The sequence below is a fragment of the Sinocyclocheilus grahami genome, unplaced genomic scaffold (genome assembly GCF_001515645.1).
Source record: "Sinocyclocheilus grahami isolate Dianchi unplaced genomic scaffold, SAMN03320097.WGS_v1.1 scaffold248.1, whole genome shotgun sequence".
NCBI lineage: Eukaryota > Metazoa > Chordata > Actinopteri > Cypriniformes > Cyprinidae > Sinocyclocheilus > Sinocyclocheilus grahami.
In genome coordinates this window covers 500,431-501,681 of record NW_015505427.1, presented here as the reverse complement: position 1 = coordinate 501,681, position 1,251 = coordinate 500,431, and the positions used below count along the sequence as shown (strand labels likewise).

Genomic DNA, 1,251 nt, shown 5'->3' with positions numbered 1-1,251 from the left:
GGATAGACAGACAGACAGACAGATAGACAGACAGACAGACAGACAGACAGACAGACAGACAGACAGACAGACAGATAGATAGATAGATAGACAGTTGAATGACTGACAGACAGACAGATAGACAGATAGATGTGGTAGTCAACTAAAAAAATAAAAATAAAATGAAGACAATAATAAAGGCACTTCTAAAAATGATCAAATGTCTTACCAATGATGACAAATCCATCAGTCTCTCTCTCAGAAGATTTTTTGGCGCCATCATTCTTGAATCCGAAGAACTTCAACATCTTGTGTCTGTGATGAACGTCTGAGTCACCCAACAACAAACGGGACCTGCTGCTACGAGCAGATGTCCAAATTAATCGAGTTTTACAATTCTGACTGATCTATTCTTTGTGGATTCGAAAACAGAACGAACGTGGTCTATTTAAAGTCATAACATGGCATGAATTCTGGGATGTTGTTCTGTTTTTCCGGGACAGCTCTAGAGACGAGCAAAGTTCGCAAGCGTTAAGTTAGTTCAGAAACAGTCACGCGCTATTCTGCCATACAACATTTCTGCTGCAATACTGTAAACAACAACAAACAATCTCTTTGAGATAAATACGGTCTGACTTGAAATCATAAATGAATAATATTTCACCTCGGTTGTAGTAAAGACCGAGCTAAAGTTACTCGACTGAAGTTTTGTTTACCAGTCCTTCCCACGCCGTGTCCAACTGCTTTTCCGCTCCGTGTGAAAACCAAAGCAGGAACAGATTTTGTTTCGGTTTAGAAAATACCTACAGTACATAATAATAATAATAATAACTAATGTGTCTGTAAATATTTTCCTAACACATCCCTTTAAATGGAGTGTCACACCAACACAAATGTGAAAATCTAGATTAGAAAAACAATTAAACTGCTTATTAATTAACCAGGATTATACAAATAATGTGTTGTATAATGTGACATCCTATTAATTATCTACAACACACCAAGTAAGAACGTGTAATTATGGGAAAATACCATAATCATGAAAAAAATGCACTTAAACCCAACTTTTTAAAAAAAATCTGAAATGAAACATTATAGCCTACACTGTAAAAAATGACCGTGAATTTAACGGTAAAAGACTGTAAAAATGCTACGGTAAAAACCTGTTAAATGGTTAACGGTAAATTCCTCTACTATATACGGTGAAAAACTGTATTGGACATTACATGTATTGGACATTAATTGTACGGTAGTATACCGTTTTTGGAAGTG

The 1,251-nt window shown here is 35.7% G+C and overlaps 1 protein-coding gene across 3 annotated transcripts in view; it reads right to left on the bottom strand.

Moving 5' to 3' along the window:
• Positions 1 to 738, bottom strand: part of LOC107598207 (UBAP1-MVB12-associated (UMA)-domain containing protein 1-like) — a 16,268-nt gene extending 15,530 nt beyond the window's left edge. Inside the window, exons 1-2 of one of the 3 annotated variants that reach the window (XM_016289480.1) lie at positions 616 to 738; positions 209 to 307 (exon numbers count right to left, since the gene is read on the bottom strand). In XM_016289480.1, coding sequence (XP_016144966.1) covers positions 209 to 307; positions 616 to 625 — 109 coding nt within the window. In that variant the 5' untranslated portion in view covers positions 626 to 738. Of the gene's footprint in view, positions 1 to 208; positions 340 to 615 lie in introns of all 3 variants that reach the window. The other 2 variants (XM_016289481.1, XM_016289482.1) reach the window with 2 other exon arrangements.
• Between the last annotated feature and the right edge of the window lie 513 nt (positions 739 to 1,251).